The 14,664-nt window shown below is 44.3% G+C and overlaps 1 protein-coding gene across 2 annotated transcripts in view; it reads right to left on the bottom strand.

The window, feature by feature from the left end:
• CYYR1 (cysteine and tyrosine rich 1) overlaps window positions 1–9,564 on the bottom strand; it is a 34,476-nt gene extending 24,912 nt beyond the window's left edge. Inside the window, exons 1-2 of one of the 2 annotated variants that reach the window (XM_083882095.1) lie at window positions 9,452–9,564; window positions 7,075–7,177 (exon numbers count right to left, since the gene is read on the bottom strand). In XM_083882095.1, the coding sequence (XP_083738221.1) occupies window positions 7,075–7,177; window positions 9,452–9,548 (200 nt within the window). In that variant the 5' untranslated portion in view covers window positions 9,549–9,564. The remainder of the gene's footprint in view (window positions 1–7,074; window positions 7,178–9,451) is intronic. The other variant, XM_083882096.1, reaches the window with a different exon arrangement.
• Between the last annotated feature and the right edge of the window lie 5,100 nt (window positions 9,565–14,664).

Below are 14,664 nucleotides of genomic sequence, written 5' to 3'. Positions count from 1 at the left end.
TCCTCCAGAAGAGCTGAACAACCATCCAGTGATGCCATCTGACTCCAGGCTTGAATTTCCTTCATTTGCAGGGAGTTCTCACCTGAAGAGGCTGGCAGTCATGAATAAACATAAATACCGAAGTTTCTGGTTACCAGCAAATTTCCATGATTCTTTAGCTTGGATCTGGATTAAATATGAAACCAAATTGAATAAATTATGGGTCAGGGCACTGATGTATAAGCAAGGCTAGCAATAAATGGAAAAAGAAAGCCCCAGAACTTACTACAGGCCATTTCAATCTCATCCAGACATCTCTGTCCAAAAACAGACTTCTGGTTTATTGGGTGCTTCTCCTGCCTCAGGCACTGTGGCAAACAGGATAATACTGAAACCCTAACCATTGATATGCTCCATACAAAAGCATCCATGGCTGCAGATAAGCTACTGTAGGTGCTGGAAGTAATAAACTTCAGGCATTTCCCCCTCTTTGTGCAATAACCCTTAGATTTTGACTGGAGGATGAATGGAATCAAACCAAAGAACCAGGCCATAAGTTTGATTGTTGCATAAAATGGGGGGGAAAGACCTCCTTGTAGAGCTTTCCTGAAGTCCAAATAAATACAGAGTACTCCTGTTTCCCAGGAAAAAAGGCACAGGTCTTCTCACTTATCTGTTAACAAGCATGGAAAAAAAATCTAGTAGCACATTCCATTCCTCATTGTGTTTTGTAGTTGGGTGTGGCCAAGTCTCGTGAAATGATGTAAGATGCCTGCAAATAAGGCTGAGAGATGACACTCCCTTTGCTCCAGTATAAATCTGTACCATGAAAAGCACTGCAGGATGGGGGGAAGAAGTAAATTGCCATTCATAGTAGAAGGGCTAGGAGAAAAGAGATTGCAATGCTTCCATGCAATTCTCATGGCAGATTATAGAAGAGCCTTTCAAGCACAGCACTGAGACCATCCTATGCTGGGATTCCATCATGCCCTACGGGCTATGCATGGCTCTAAGACCCTGCCAATCTCTCTGATGCTCCTTTCACACAACTAGCACTGTAGCAAACAGGAGTCATTGGACAAATAACATGCGTTCCTCAGAGCATTATTCCATGCTTAGACCTTACAAACCAGGAGTGAAATGAGGACACAAATGCAATGCAAGAAAACAATGCTCCCCTGGGAATCTTAATGGCACTGCCATGCATTTTTGAACCAGTGAGAAAAGTCAAGATGGTATGTAAAAAAATATAAGTGAGCTTTTGTAGAACAAGTCTGATCAAAATCCCTATCAATGTGTTCCTCTCCTATCAACGTGGTAGGAATCTCCATTCTAGCTCTGTTTTCTGCAGGGGCTGTAGAGAATAAATTGTTAAAAAGTTGATACAAAGTTCCAATGTTATAAGTTAATGAAGATAATGAGTTGTTGGTTGAATGAGTTGTGTAAATTCCCTTACTGTCAGGTATGGCCCCCGCTGCTCCCCTCTCCTCCAAGATAGTGAACCACCTGAGACTACGAGGAGGATGACATCACCTAGTATGTAAATGTCAGATTCCCTTGGGACTTAGGGGAGAGGGAATTTGCCTAGTGGAGACCCCTAAAGACAATGACCAACAACCCCCCCATGCAAGTAAAGAGCTGAAGTAACACTTCTAACCAGAAGGGACATCAGATGACATCAAAGCTCTAGTCAGGATCCCTCGCCTTCATCACCCTAACCACAATGAGCCATGCCAGGCTAGCTGTCTCTGTGTCAATGATATAATGACTGCCCATGAATTTTGCAGACTGGGGAAATTTTTGCCTTGTTGTGTGCCATTCTTACTTCTGGGCACAGATGACCAGAATCTGACCTCCCAGTTGTTCAAAATGGAAATCCTCCTGGTGATGGGAAATCCCTGGCTATCAAGTCTGCACTAAGATGGTCTATCTCTGTGCCTCATCTCCATAAGCATGACAGAAGAATGGCCAAAGATAGGTTGGACAGATCACACAGTCATAGAAGAGTTTAGGTTGGAAGAGACCTTCAAAGGTCATCTAGTCCACCCCCTGCTGAATTGAACATCTTCAACTAGATTAGGTTGCTCAGAGCCGTGTCCAATCTAGCCTTGAATGTTTCCAGGGATAAGGCCTCTACAACCTCCACAGGCAACTTGTTCCAGTGTTTATATCTTCTCTGAATACCCTCTTCTATGTTAAAACCATGAAAATCATCCTTATGTGCTAGCAGTGGGTCAAATGTAAAACAAAGTCAGCTTTTGAGATAGCTAAAGACAGTCTAATTACATTCTTCTAAGTTGTCCCACTAGCCACTTGGAAATGCGACTATTCACTGATCAAAGTTATTTTTAGGGGCTTTCCAATAAGTTGATTTTGAGGAAGGCAGTATGATTTAAACTTTTGGCTTTGCACTAGTTAATAGTACAGTGAGCCTGATAAATATGCAGAATTCCATTTTGGAACAGAGGTCAAGCTGGCAACACCTGCTGGCATGAACCTACCAAACATTCAATCCTCTGACCCAAATGTATCATATTCTCTTCCACTGTTCATCACATCCCAGTCCATATTTCTTTTGAGGATTATGTGGAGTAAAATGACAGTACAAGGAGTACAATGACATTTGTAGTGGTAAGTTATGCAAAATATCACATAACAATTTTTTAGAAGTTGAAAAATATAAAGTTAAGATGTCTTTAAGGTAGCATCTGATTACTGACAATATGTCCATTGACAGGGAAGTGTTTATTTTTCCCATCTCACCACTGTTTTTTAAACAGAGTAATTGTCAGAGTAATGCTCTGAAAGCATCTATTCTGGTGTAGAGATGGCTTGCAATAAAAGTCACTGCTGACTGAGGCACCAGCCACCTCTGCCTCACTCCTGGGAACTGTCTCATGCAGAAAATCCCTGGAGCTGGGCCAGAAAGTTACTCAAGTTTTTCAACACAGGGAGCACAGCCACTGCCAAACCAGTAGCCCTGCCATATCACCCAAGCTGGAGCAGCCCATGGTCCAAAAATTCTCCAAGAAAAACAGTCAGATAAGATGGACCTCTGCAGAAGACCAACCAAGAAACTTCAGTGCAGTGGTTGAAGCTATCTCACACATTTATGTTTGCTTCTCACTTTGTCAGGACCTAAACAACCTTCCCGGGGCTGCAAGGAAGAAGAAAGACAGTGGAGAGGATGGAGTCCAGGGGAATCTGCAGAAAGACACAAAAATAATTGCCAGAAGAGGAGAAAAGGGCTTCTTACATATAAAAGTTATTTTCCATTCTAATTAGAAGTAAATTTAGTCTTGTAGCAGAAATAATTTTAAATACATATCAGTCTCTGCTACTATTTTGGCAAAAGTGACTTTTCCTTCTAAGCAGCCTTTCAGGATTATTTTTGTCCTGCTGATTTCTGGATTTCACCAGGTTGATCTGCCAAGGGCTGCTGTTGCATCATGTGGCAACAGAGTTCACCGTGTCCAGGGAGGTACAGCCGTCAGCAAGGAAACAGACCAAGTCTCTGTTTTGTTAAACACGAGAGACCATCCTATTTCTCCCCTCCCCGAGCTGGGGAGGGAGGAGAAGGCAAAAGGCGAGAGAGGGAGAGGCCCGCAGGGGCAAGGTGGGAGGGTTTTATCAGTTATACCAGGGGAGGAGTCCAGGGTTTGGGTCAAAGGTGGAGATAAGGAGAGTAAGATCAGATTTCAGCTACTTCGAAATGGGAGGGTTCCACAGGCTGCTGCTGAGTTCCCCATCCCTCTGATCCTCAAATGACCTCCACAAGTCCTGTTTCTCATCTCAGGAGCAGGAGCAAGAGGGTGGCCTGGACAGTCAGCCCTGGCAGAAGCTCATTTCTAAATGCATCAACCATGCCACTGCTAAGAAGGGACAGCAACAACGCATACTCTACTGGCCCTCTGTCATGTAACCATTTGAAGTCTCCAGAGAAAGAAAAAAAAAAAAAGTTTTCTCCCTAACATGTTCAGTAGAACACTTCTTACTGATGACCCAGGCTGAAATAAAACACCAAGACCGATGTCAGAGCATGCAGAAATGGAGACAGATACCAACCACGTACTGTTCTCCCAGGGACAAAGTGACACAAAACTCAGGAAAGCAAGACCAGAATTTTAAATTTTAAAAATTATGCCAGGATTTGTAAACCTGCTAGAACCATGGGATTTTCACCATTCTAATTCATAAACCAGTGAATATTCATCCCAAGAGCAAAGACAGGAATTATATTTAAAGTATATTTAAGGATTTACTGGCAGGATTTGTACTGTAAAGATACAGAAGGATTTATACATCTAATTTCTGACTTATAAAATGCTTTGAGGATTTTTGTGTGGTAAATCCAATTAAAGTAAGTTAAGTGTCATGATTTAAAATCAAGCAACCCTGCCCCTCACATTTTGAACCATGTCAACTCCTCATGACTGCAATAGCAAGGGTGCCCTACCATTGAGTGAGGTTGTCTGGAAAAGACCCAGCTGCCTATCATGGACACGGGGGAGACGAGCACAGCTTGCAGCTAGATGGGTGTTCGAGAAGAAGAAACACTGATGGTGCAGAGCTCTTCAACCTTTTTCAGTTTCAACAGCACCTCCCAATGCTTTGATTCTGATGGAGCACCTTCTCCATTTCTCTCTGCCTGGGTCAGGGCACCCTAAACATGGAGGGAAATGGCAGTTTTGCTGTGCCTGTGTTGGACACAGTTCACTAGCTGTGGCAGTGCCTCGGGGATAGTCTGGTGAAGGGAACAGTGAGAGACAGCCCTGAGAGCCCCAAAGGGCAGAGGGGGCACAGGTGCCCCAGTAGGAAGCCTCTGCAGCCCCTGAAGAGCCCATGCTGGGGCAGGTATCTACATTGCAGCTGTGCAGGAGCCTGTGCTGGAGCAGGATATGCCCTGAAGGAAGTGCAGCCTGCGGGCAGGATCCATTCTGGTGCAGGTTTGTCCTGAAGGACTGTGGCTCATGGAAAGCCCGCACTGGACCCTGGGAAAAGTGTTCAGAAAAAGGTCAGAGAGGACCAAGCTCTTCATCCCCAAAATCCCCCTGCACTGCTCAGAAGAGTTGGGGATGAAGGAGTGAAGCTGAGCCTGGGAAAAGGGGAGATGGCAGAGGTAGAGTGTTTTACTCCAAGTATTTAGTGTTTTGTCTTAGTCACCATCCAACTGTATTCTAACCAGCAATAAATTAGTTTTCCCCAGGTCAAGTCTGTTTTGCCCATGATGGTAACTGGTAAATTATCTACTTGTCCTTATGTTAACCCAAGAGCTTTTTCATGTTATTTTCTTCTACCCGTCACCGGTTGAAGAGTGGGAGTGAGAGAGCAGCTGGGTAGGTATCTGGCAGCTGGCCAAGGTCACCCACCAGAAAAACACAATTGGTTTGGGCACAATTCATGCAGCTAAGGTTGTGGCACCCAGGCTTTCATTCTTCCCTGACTGAAGTTTCACATTGCACAATTCTTCCTTGCCAGTCTGTTAGTATTTTTACTAGCTAAGCTAATTATGAGTTCACGTTTTAGAGAAAAAAATATGACCACTGTTTCTGATGTTTGAAACAACTAACACAAGACAAAAGAAGTCAAAGTACTTAATTACCCACAAGAAATGAGTTGACTACAGTAACGTTAAAAATAACTGGTATCAGCTGGATTTTAACTAGGGCCACTCTCACTCAACTCTAATTCAATACCTGTTTACATTTAAAGAAACATACCAAAGACAAGGTGTCAACTTGGTGCTGAAGGCATGGTTTCAACATTTCAGCAGTCACTCTAAAGACCAAGGTCTTCATAGAGCACAGCTCCAACATCAGGCTAGACAAATGCTATGTTCACGTGGAAGTGAGAGATTAAATCCACTTGCTCTACTATTGTAAGTATTATTATAACTTGCTCTTCTATTATAAGAAGGAAGTCCCCTTCTTTTAATGTGATGCCCTATGCTCTTGTGTCCATCATTCCTAATCACATGTGGTCTAGAACAAGGTATTCAGAATGAGCACCTCCTTCAATGATTTTTGATGGAAAAACAATTTTGTAATGAAAAAATAGAAAAAAAAATCAAAGCAAACATTCATTTGGTAAGCAGGAAAAAAAAATCACTTGTCATTCTACAACAGTAATCGATCTTAAATACATGCTTTGTCATTTCCAGATGAATGAAGGATTCTGGTGTTCCACCATAATTTTATTTACTTCAGCCCAGGAAGTATCTGATCTTTTTTAAAAACTGTGGATCAATTCTATATTAAAATACCATCACTCTGGCTACTCCTTCAAAGTGTGATAAAATATACTGATGGGAATACTGGAATATTCCCCAGGTACCACGGCTGAAACAAAGCCTGCATCAGAGGAGTCTTTCTAGAAAAAAGCGACTACCACTACCACTTCCTCACCAATACAAAGACAAACAGCTGCACTGGAGCCTTTGTTTTTTAACCCAACAGTTTATTCCTGTATCTGTATCTAGATAGAAAATATTTGTAACCACTTCATTTTATCTGCCCTGTTTTTTAAACCACTGTGAAAAATGTTATTCATACAACATTGTTAAAGGATCAAATTACCCTCACCTAGAATCTGTTCAATAAATTCCACCAACAGGCAAAACACTGTTAAATAACAAAACCAAACAAGTCATTAGAAGTGAAAATGAAAAAAAAAGTACTCAAAACAATATTAATTTCAAATCCAAGTAATTTGAATCGCTATCAACTCAGTGTGAGAAATTATTTCAACAAAACACACAATATTTCTATTAACAGATGTTTTCAGCTCAAGAGCTTGAAATGAAGTTCTCACTATCTCTAAAGCTTACCTCCAGAAATTGTATTATTGTACACAAACTAAGGACAGAACCCACAATTTTAGCAAACTTTCTGGTATGTTTCAAAAATACATGTAACAGGAGACCTCAAAGGAATACCGAAGATTGTTACCAGCAAGGAAAAAACCAAACCAAATTGAAACAAAAAACCCAAACCCAGCCTCAGTTTATTGCCAAAACATAGTTTTGACACAGCAAATTTACGCTGAGTTCATGAACACAGCACACCTTTTTTTTTTTTAAAGTGCAAATATACTCACGAAAAGACATTCCCAATGTAGGCATAATATGAACAGCAGTAGGAAGTAGTCCCATCACAGCAGTAAGCTTTGCAGTCATTATCACACTGAGCCAAACAATCTTCTGCTGAAAAAAAATAAAACTCATGAGGTCAAACATCAAAATCTTGTACAGCACAGCTTAAAGAAAAATGCAGTCTAACAGTTTCACACAATCACCCTTGACGTATGACCTAATGGCAGCCCATTCCCACCTGTTCTGCATTTCAGACTTAAGGTGTACTTTCCGTATGGAAATTATGTAGCTGGCCATAACAGTTCCTCCTTACACTTAATCCTTTAAAGTGAAAAAGAACATTTTGAAATGTCCAGATAACGCAGACCAACTTTTTCCATTCCAGCAAGGAATCCAGAAGAAACCTGAGTCTGGGCTGCCTGTCTTGTTGATCTGGAGGGTGGCAGGAGAGAAGGAAGTTGTCTGGGAACAGGCTATTTCCCCCAGTCCCTGCCCTGTCCCAGCCTGGGGTGCAAATCAGAGCTGCCTGGGGCTCCCTTAGCCCTTGCACAGTGAGCTCCCCTCGCTGTGCTCCAGCACCAGGGCCATGGCCAGTACCTGCACAGGGGCCAGCAGTGCCCTCTCTGCCCTGCTGAGGGCACTTGAGGCCACAAGTGTTCCCAGCCACAATGTTCTGCTGAGCAAAGCAAACTGTGAAACAACACTGAGAAAGCTCTTCACAATTAAGAAACACTGAAGAGCCAATATCTTTTTATTCCTGTGAGAAGTTATTTTAACAGTATCAACCTCTTGTGTTGTCATGACATTTAGTGTTTTCAAAGCCCTAAGTAAGGTTCCCCCAAGAAGATAACAATGCATGATAAAAACATTCTTGGGGATCACTGTCCTCCCAGTCAAGACTTCAGCTGCTTGGATAAATCCAGAGAGACTCTGTGTCCCGTACGTCATCACCCTTGGTGAACTATTTGCTTGCATACTGCAGTGGCAGGGATTTGAAATCAAAGATGGCAAACCACGCTTCTGCATTCCTGACACACTGTAGCTCCCATTTCCCAGGCTGCAACTCACCTGAGAGGTTCTGTTCTAATCCTCCCATTGCCATTACTGCCTTTTGTCTGTGCTGACCCTTTTAGTTGTTGTGCTGGGATCTAGGCAACCCTACCTCCACTGAGGTTCTGCCACACTCCCATTCCTGTCTCAGGAGGGTGAAAGCTCCTACCTTGCACTGAGACTCCCTTGCTCACTGACTTATGCTGCTCACTCATCTCACAGCCTGATTGCTCACAAGATATTAGCAGTTCAGCTCTCTGAACCTGCTTACACTTGGTCTCTGCTTGAAAATAAGCACCAAGCAAGGGTTGGAGAGGGCTGTGCAACACAGCACATGGGTCAGCCAAGGCAGATGCATCCTAACCCTGTGAGATGACCCCTGGATTGAAAAAAACATATGAAAAACCAGAACAATCAACCCATTATTCTGCCAACCAGCCCACCCAGCAAGTGAATCAGGGCAGCCAGCAGGACACCCATCTCCAGAAGGAGAATGGCAGCCCACGGGCAGTACAAGCACCTCTATAGGGAGCAGCAATGCAGGACGACTGCCACACAGGACACTTCATACCAAGGCTTTGGCAGGGCTGCCATCCCAGAACATCCTATACCAAGGCACATCCCCATGCCAGCAGGTCCAGGCTATTGCAATATCACCTCTTTTTTGCCGTGAGTACTCATGGCTCCAGCTGTGCCAGGCCAGTTCAGCTCCTGGCTCTGCCCTGGTGGGAGAGCACCAAGATGCCTTCACCCTGCACATCACACACGGGTGGGTTCACAGAATCACAGAATCATGGAATAGGCCAGGTGGGAAGGGACCACGGTGAATCATCTGGTCCAACCTAACTGCTCAAGCCGAATCATCCTAGAGCACATGTGAAATGGGATTGCGGCCAGACGGTTCCTGAGTATCTCTCTTCAGGGAGACTCCACAACCACTCTGGGCCATCTGCTCCAGTGTGTGGATATCTCCATAATAAAGTTCTTCCTCATGATCAGGTGTAACTCCCTGTGCATCAACTTCTGCACGTTGCCCCCCGCTCCAATACTCAATACCACAGAGTCTCTGCTCCATCCTCTTGGCACACCCCCTTCAGACATTTATTATACACGTAATGAGGTCCTCTCTCAGTGCTGTCTTCTCGAGGTTTACTCCCTGCAGCCTGAGAGGGGCTCCCGCACAGCACAACCCTCCCGGGAGCGCTCTGCCGGGACACCCCGGGGAACGCCTTCCAACTCCGTATCCCAATTCAGCCGACCAGGAAAAGCTCCCACATCTGAACTCAACCCGCTCACACCCGCCGTCCCCCGCCCCCCGCCGGTGCCGCTGACCTGCCCGAAGGAGGAGGAGGAGGAGGAGGAGAGGGGGAAGCGATGCCCCCCAGGCGGGGTATCCCTCGGTCCGGCCGCGCCGCCCCGCTCGCTCCATGCCCCGAGCCCCGTGCGCCTCATGCCGGGGGCGGAGTGGGGAGGGGGAGAGCGGGATCCGGGCTGGATCCGCTGCCCCCGGGCCGGGCCGGCAGCTCCCCGGGTGGCGGGGCCAGCCCCTCTCCTGTCCCCGCCTCTCGCCGCCTTTGTCCTGCCCGGCGGCCCCGGGGAGACCCGGAGGGGTCCGAAAAGCGCCGCCGGGGTCGTTTGTAAACTGAGATCAGAGGCACGGCCCGTAAATGCAGGCGGGCGGCGATGCGGGGCAGGGCTCTGCTGGTGAAGGGGCTGCCAGCCCGGGCTGCTCTGGGGCGCTCAGCTGCTCTGGGGGGTCACGGCGTGTTCCCAAACCTCAGACGGGCCTGTCTGTACTGCCCAGCAATAAATGTGTTCCGTGACCAGGCCAGAACAATGCTCTTTAGTGCTCTTCAAGAGTGAGCTGTGATAACTATTTAAATGCTGCTATAACTCACCCCGTGTAAAAATTTCCACAGATGGGGCCCAGAGGCCAAATTACTTGCCTTGTGGTCTCACAAAGCAGGAGGGGTAGCTCTGACTTTGCATGAAGAGCTGCAGGTCAAAGAATGTGCTTTGGAAGGCTGAAATACGCACACGAAAAATGAGAAACATCCACAGATGTTTCTGCTCATAAAAGGTTTCCTGCTGTTGGCAGCTCTGAGGGGAAGGCTGACACAGAAACATACTATGAATTACTTTTTTTCAGGATTCAGATATTCTATAATGACAACAACAAAACCCAAACCACCACACCAAATCACTTGAAAGCTGGTGTTTATATTTACCAACACACCATTATTTTTTTCAAATGTATGCCAGAACCTGTCAACAAAGAATAAGCAACTTTACATGTTTTTAACTACCATGCAGCATGTATCTCTTCGTTTATATAACAGCCCAAACAAAACCTACAAAAGGAAATTTCAGTTGTATGTAGCTGCTCAGAGTAAAACTTAGACCAGGTAGGTAATTTAATTTCAAAGGATTTGCATCTGCTTTCTGTGTCTTACTCCAGTCACAGGCCACAGCTGTGTCTGAAAAAAGGCTTGAAAAAATAATACAGTTTTGCCAATAGGTATTATTGGTAGTAAAGGAACAAAAAAATAGCAGATAAAGGAGACCAAGATCTGGAGACAACTCCCAGAAATTCATAAATCTCCAGCCTTTTGATTTTAATCGTGTTTGATCACCATGCCAACCTATCTCTAGACAAGCCTTTTTTTGGTATTTGTGTTCTCCAGGTTTTGTTGCTGATTCCTTCCCTTGCAATCCTCTCTCCTTCCCATACGTCTTGACAAGTCACATTTCCGTATTTCCCAAAAATTTGAGTAAAATTGCCCCAGAGTTTTAAGCCAGCATGCTTGAATTCCATACTGATTTGCACTTAACAACTTTATGGACCTTCTGTAGTTGTTTTTTTTTTTTTTTTTTTTTTTTTTTTTTCCTGTTCACAGGGGACAAGTTGATTGAAGCTTTCTAACACTTCTCAGTTGTTGGGGAAGATGAAACAGGGAAACCTTATAAATGTGTTTATAAGGCTTTGGCAAAAGATTCTGAAAATATGAAACCTATAAGCAAAGTAGAAATGAAAGCTAGCTTTGAGATGCAGGATACCGAGCTGTTAGTTACTGTACAACCAGAAAACAATGGTCTAGCCAGCTGAAGGAGAATCCCTTTTGACTGAACAATACCCTTCTGCTAGCTGAGGGATCCAAAGGTTAATGAAGCAAGAGAAAAGAGTCTAAAGAGTAGCTTATAGAGTTTAAAATGTAACACAGTATGGCTGTATGTAGATTCTGTAGGATTTGTGTCTTGTACTGATTGGTTAGTGTAAATTAGAATATTCAGCGCAGAAAGAGATATAATGTATTGTAACAGGAACTTAGCTCTCTCACGCTCTCTCTTTCCAGCATGCTTTTAGCTGTGGCTGGCAGTGCAAGCAAAGCTCCTGTACCCACGACCTGTGCAATAAACTGCATGTTTCAAGAGCTGCCCTGGACTCCACAGATCTTTCTCGTCCCCGCCCCATCTGTCCTACACTCAATCCTAATTGTTACTTCCCAAGTACTGTCCCTTGGACAAAGGACTGAAAGGTCCAGCTGACAAAGGGAAATACATCTTAATGTTAATGTTGAAAAAAATCCACAAGAAACTTTCAATCCAAGGTTTTACCTTTTTCCTTCTGTGTATTTTTCTTTGAAGAGAGAAGAGGGTGGGAAGGAATCACAAAATTTATCCTCTGGCATTGGGTTATCAGCCTTTAACCAACTCCCACAGGGAAGCAGTAGTAAGAGAGCCTGTTACAGAGCCTGTCACAGGCTGCTCTTACCCCCTGCCCAGGTAATGATACCCAGAAGAGGAAGTGTAGCTGTGGGCCCACCTGTCATTCCAGCTCTACCCTACTGTCTGCTCTGAAAATGAAGAAATCTACGGGAAGACATGCTTGTGTCCTAGATCTACTACTCTTCCCCTCTTCACTCTTACCAGCATCATGGAACATTTTTGTAGAAAGCTGAGAAGAAGGAGAACAATGTCAGGGCAGTGTCATCTGGTTATGCTGGGCTGAGGTCCTTCTGGGACCAAAACCCATTTTGATGGCAATGGAAGAGATGGGAATGATTGCTTGGATGCAAAAAGTTGGTTTATTGATCACAAAGCTTTAGTATATATACCTTTTCAACTGTAACTAAAAATAGCTGCTTGCTTAAGCAGTAATAACTATAGCAACCGTATCTTACGTTTCTTAATCACATTGCTTAACTATAAGCCAGCAGAGACTCACACAAACATGTACAGACTTGCATAGCAAAGTACACCCAAGCACACAGTTTTCTCTTGCTTCTTTCTTCAGGGTTCTGCTCTAAGCTGCCAATTATGGCCTACCAATGCTAACATGTCCACTTCTGTCATGAGCTGAGCAGTACTCACAATTCTCTCCAGCAGTATTTGCACATCATTTAATTTTCTCAGAGTGAGGTTTTGAAGGAAGACTAATTCATAGCAAAGAAGATCAAGAGATTGGAGCTAAGGTTCTAGCCACCAGGAGACCCCTTATAAAACTCCATAACAGTATTTACGACAGAGGAAATAGTTTTTCTCTATTTAGGAGAGGAAAAATAGTTCTGCTAATCCTTTAGTCCCTGGTCTATAGTTATAAGGGATCTGCATTTGGCGTGGATCAGAGCTTGGTTGGACTGTACAACACATAGTCATTTGTAGTGTTATGTTCTTACATATTTGCCTAGGCAAAGATAGCTATTTGTTGCTTTTGAAAGGCCATCTTTTGTATAATATCCTTTTAATCCTCAACAAAATATGTGTGGCTCCCAATCTCAGCATTGCTTGACTAAAGAGGAACCACTGCATCAGAGAAAGTTTAATATTTCCTTTTGAAGCCTAGAAGTGTATAGACTTGGCTGATCCGAAAGGATGGCAGACCAACATGCTGATCATAGAAACAGTGGTGGAATGTGACTGGTCCAACAGATATCCTAATAAGCCCTGGTCATTCCATTCAGTATCCTACTTCCATGTATTGAAACAGGAGGGAGACATTTGATAACAATAATTTGTTAAACTCACTGTGCTGGTTTTGCATTGATTGACATTTAGTGAGGAGGGAAGAAGCCACCCATGGAAATAATTTTTCAAAGAGGAGCTGCTAAGAGTCTCCTCCGTGCATGACAAAACCAATTAGTGAATAGTTTTGAAAACTGACACCTTGTTAAACCACTAGGAAGCGAAACACTCCTCTGTGAACACACGTTAAAATCAAGCAAACCCTGGGAAAGCCATTTTTTCTTTTGGCCTGGAACAAGTAACAGGCCAGCCCAGCCCCCTCTATGTGCCCTGGTGGGGCCGGGCCGGGCCCCAGTGGCAGCTGGGCAGGGAAAGGAGAGGCCATCAGCAGTGCAGCATGCTGCTGCTGAAATCCTGGCCACTTTTTTCTCCCACTGCGGCCTCCAAAGAATGCTCCACCATAAAGAGCCACTGCTATCAAGTCATCTTGCTGAAGTGCTGTCCCAGCACTGTGAGAGATCATGCAGCTGAGACCAGGGGTGACTGCAGCCATGCAGAGAGTGGCCCCACAGCTGGAATTGAATGCAGCTGGGACACAGCCCCCAGTGCATCATGACTCCTTCGATCATCATGACCACCACAGGCCCCAAGTGAAGTATTAACTCTTTTATTGCACAGATGAAACTTGCAAAGCACTAATCCTCCCTCAAGTAAGAGAAAAAGACAGAGTGAGGACACACAGAAAAACAAGATGAAGACTCCAAGGTCAGTGAAGGAGAGATCTAGTCCCAGATGAGAAGAGAATGAGGAGATGCCTTAGTCTGAAATTCTTTTGCAAGGCCATGATGATGGACTGTTGATATCTGACACTGAAATATCCCTTTAATTAATGAAAACAATATGAGGGCATGAAGTGTTGAAATTGCAGATATGAGCAAAGGCATTTGTGCTAAAGCAAGTAAATGTTGAAGTAGCTGTGATTGCTTAAGAAGCTTGAACAGAGAGGAAGATGAATGATGAAGACCAATTGCCTACAGGGAGAGAAGAAGACCTCTGTTCCCATAGAAAAGGAACAGAGAATCACAGAACCACAAGGTTGGAAGAAACCTCCAAAATCATTGAGTCCAACCCAAAAATGGGATTGGCAGGTGTCCCCTGTTTGAATTTGAATCTAACCTATCATTGCCTCACCTGGATTTGTTTACTTCCATTCTTAAACGAACTAGGCTAGCTGAATTGAATTTCTTGTTATGGCCAGATTTATTTGTCCACCTTCAGTCCAGCTGTAGCTGTGACAGCAGAAGGCTGAGAAGGAAAACACATCGCAGAAGCGTGTTTGGTGTGGCTGACATGTGGCAAGGGGAAGGTGCAGACCAGAGCTGACTCTTTCTCCTTAAGCTGTTTTTAAGGGAGCAGCTGCTGGACACTTGCAAGGGAGCTGAGAGTGAGACTCGTGACGGCACATATATTTGAGAAGGAAGGTACAGAGCTGTCGTGTGGTAGATGCAGTTTTACGGCTGCTAAGAGAAATGGATAGTTTAGGAATGCCTTCTGTTTTGACACTTGCTTCTCTGCGCAGATAG

This window comes from Zosterops lateralis (genome assembly GCF_965231275.1).
Source record: "Zosterops lateralis genome assembly, chromosome: 2".
Classification (NCBI taxonomy): domain Eukaryota; kingdom Metazoa; phylum Chordata; class Aves; order Passeriformes; family Zosteropidae; genus Zosterops; species Zosterops lateralis.
Note: the sequence above shows the minus strand (reverse complement) of the source record. Positions and strands in the feature narration are given on the sequence as shown.